Genomic DNA, 3,276 nt, shown 5'->3' with positions numbered 1-3,276 from the left:
TATTTTATAAAATATATATGTATTTTATGCGTTATACACCAATATAAAATATACTCAACAGCTTCAAAAATATGTAGGGGTAAACATAACAAAGAAGGAAAAACATGTATATAATAAAAAAATGTTAAATGTCAAAGAAATTAAAAAGGAGACTGAGAACATGAAAAATCTTCCATGCTCACAGATCGGCAAAATTAATAGAGTTCAAATGACTATACTACAGATAGTGATACCCAGAGTCAAAGCAGTCTCCATCAAAATTCCAATGGTGGGGAAATAGAAAAAAAAAGTCCTAAATTTCACACAGAACAAAAGAACTTCGATAATCAAAGCAAGCCGAGCACAATAGTACTGGTGTTATCACAATACTTGATTTCAAGTCATACTGTGGAGCCAATGTAACAAAAAAACAGCATGGTCCTGGCACAAAAAAAGAGACACATAGGTTAATTATTGTAGATGAGAGCATGCATAGTTAAATCCACACAGCTACAGCCATCTGATTTTTGACAGATGTCAGAAACATTCACTAGAACCACACATACAAGCATAGAAAGACAGATGTGATGTTTTGTTTCGGTTGTGGGTCCTGAGATTATAAATGCATAAAACATTTTATATAGAGTGATACATATGAATATATACATGTTCATGTATATGTGAGTGATATGAAAGGAAAAGGGAATCTTGGGTAAAGATGAAGACTATCAAGAGGAGGAAAGGAAAACAGAACTGAAGGAAGGGAGAGGTGTGAATACGGTCAATGCATGATATAGTTCAAGGAGATTATCCTTATGAAATCAACACTATGTAGAGTGAATATACACCAATAGAATTTTTATAAAGTAGAAGGAAGACTGTTTGGATGGAGAAGGGATGAGCTAGAGGGAGAAGGTGGTAAGAGAGATTGAAAGGGGTAAATGCAGTTGAAATACGTTATTCATGTATATGAAAATATCATAATGATTCACAATATATTGTACAAATGATAATTACTATTACTAATAAATAAAAACTCTTGACTACAAAGGGCATGAATGGAAAATATTCAAGACGCCTTGTGTCAGATAATCAATAAAGACTATGTGGAAGGCAGCAGGGAGCAGTGAGGAAGGACCCATGATCAGAAGACCATCCACTCACAGGAACCTCACTCCCACCTTTGTCTTAATGTCTAGGAAAGGATGGTATCCCAGGAGCAAGTGGTATGCCAGGACCACGGGGACCACCTGGAGACACTGGAAAGTGTGATGCCAAACAAACGTCAGCCTTTGCAGTGAAGCTAAATGAACCATTCCTAGCTCCAGACCAACCCATTGTCTTCAAGGAAGTAGTGTATAATCATCAGGACCAGTTTGATCTGACCACTGGTGTGTTTACTTGCCCCATCTCAGGACTTTACCACTTTATGTTTCACATGGAAACATTCCAGAGAGCTGTGAAAGTGGGCCTCATGGAGAATGGCACACAAGTGATCGAGAGAGCAACAGGGAGCAAAGATGGCTACCAGCACATCTCAGGAACTGCTCTCCTAGAGCTGGTCAAGGGAGATGGAGTCTGGCTGGAGTCCAAACTAAACCACACAGAATTTGAAAAGGGAACTATCCAAACAGTGTTCTATGGGTTTTTGATCCATGAAAATTAAGAGTGCTGGGATATATCAGTACTACCTATTACTCAAGAGCAGAAAGAGGATTCCATTCCTCATAGTGAACTTTTAGTAGTGAAATTTTATACAGACAAATTAAAAAAAAACAGTAATGTTAAAGTAGTTTACAGGAACTGGGAAATCAGTGTTCATTATGTTCTTAGGAACTATTTTTGTGTATATTAAATTATGGTTGCCAATTTGAAATCTACGTAGAAAAAATACTTAAATAGTAACATGGACTTCAATGGATTTTCACATACTGTGCATATGGGGTCATTAACAACCATATCAAAATACTATTAGCTGGATTTCAAATGCCCCATTCCTCAGTCCAGCTCCTTCTACTCCAGTCCCTAAAACGATGTGTATTACTCTGATGTCTAACAGCACAGGACAGGCAGGGACATGGAGAGGACTTAGGGATTCTTATACAACTTGATGTTTAAGAAAACCATCTAGGTTTTTACATAATTAATTCTACTTTGTTCATTTTTTTCTATTTCATTGTAATAAGGTGATATTGACATTGAATATATCATTGCTATTGAACATGCTATCACTATTGAACATGCTATCATTATTATTGAACATGTTCTGATTTAAAAAGGCAATGTCTCCTATAGGCTCATGTGTTTGAACACTTGGTCCACAGTTGGTGACATTGTCTGGGAAGCTTGCGGAGCGTTTAGGAGGTGGAGTCCTGTTGGAGGAAGTACGTCACTAGAGGCAGACTTTGAGGGTTTATGGCCCAGCTTCACTTCCTGTTCCCTGTACTTTTACTGGATACAATGTGATGTCCAGGTAGCAGCCAGCTCCTTGCTCCTGCTGCCAAGCCTTCCCTGCATGTTACCACAGTTTCCTTGCAATGATGGACTCGACTCTAAAACACAAGCCAAAGTAAACCTTTCTCCCTTTGAGCTCTTTGATTTTTCTTTAGTCACTGAGTCTGCTGCTGTGGATTTTTGCTACATCTTTTTCAATTTAGCCATCATCTTTAAGATTACTCGACAGTAGGACCCTATGACTGAAGATACCACGTACTTGAGTCACAGAACATGGAGAAATCAAGCTGGTACTGACGTAGAAGCTTCATCCCTACAGGCTAGCTTTCATGGTGCTAGAAGGCACTACACATACTACCCGGGAAGAAAAGTTATCATGAACCAGATGTGAACCCTGCAAGCTACAATAACAACTGACCTGGCAAGTTATGCCATGGTGCAATAGTGGTATGAATGTCATGGGAGCAACCAACCACTTACTGATTGGCTTTAAGGCCTGCTCCACAAGATGAAACCCATATCTAGCACTGTTATTGGGGCCAAGAACCTGTGGCTAGATAAGTCATAGGCCCTAGGGGACAACCAAATACTATTATTCTGCCAAGTGGATATAGTATGAAACTGACTCCTAAAGAGTTATCAGGATACTCATAGACTAATGCATCTCTCACCATTTATCAGAAAAGCTTTTTTTGGAAATTAACCACAGAGACCCACAACTGGACAGCATGCAAAGAATAAGAGACTGCAGAACACTTGGCCCTAAACGGGTCACCTATATTGCATCCTTTCCTCCCAAGGATCAGGTATCATTGTGGAGGAGGGTAGAAATATTTTAGGAGA

The 3,276-nt window shown here is 38.9% G+C and overlaps 1 protein-coding gene across 2 annotated transcripts in view; it reads left to right on the top strand.

The window, feature by feature from the left end:
• LOC103742162 (hibernation-associated plasma protein HP-27-like) overlaps positions 1-2,893 on the top strand; it is an 11,385-nt gene extending 8,492 nt beyond the window's left edge. The window contains exon 3 of one of the 2 annotated variants that reach the window (XM_029568313.1): positions 2,304-2,893. In XM_029568313.1, the coding sequence (XP_029424173.1) occupies positions 2,304-2,665 (362 nt within the window). In that variant the 3' untranslated portion in view covers positions 2,666-2,893. Of the gene's footprint in view, positions 1-1,178 lie in introns of both variants that reach the window. The other variant, XM_029568312.1, reaches the window with a different exon arrangement.
• Positions 2,894-3,276: the final 383 nt, after the last annotated feature.

This window comes from Nannospalax galili, unplaced genomic scaffold (genome assembly GCF_000622305.1).
Source record: "Nannospalax galili isolate Female #2095 unplaced genomic scaffold, S.galili_v1.0 scaffold39, whole genome shotgun sequence".
NCBI lineage: Eukaryota > Metazoa > Chordata > Mammalia > Rodentia > Spalacidae > Nannospalax > Nannospalax galili.
Note: the sequence above shows the minus strand (reverse complement) of the source record. Positions and strands in the feature narration are given on the sequence as shown.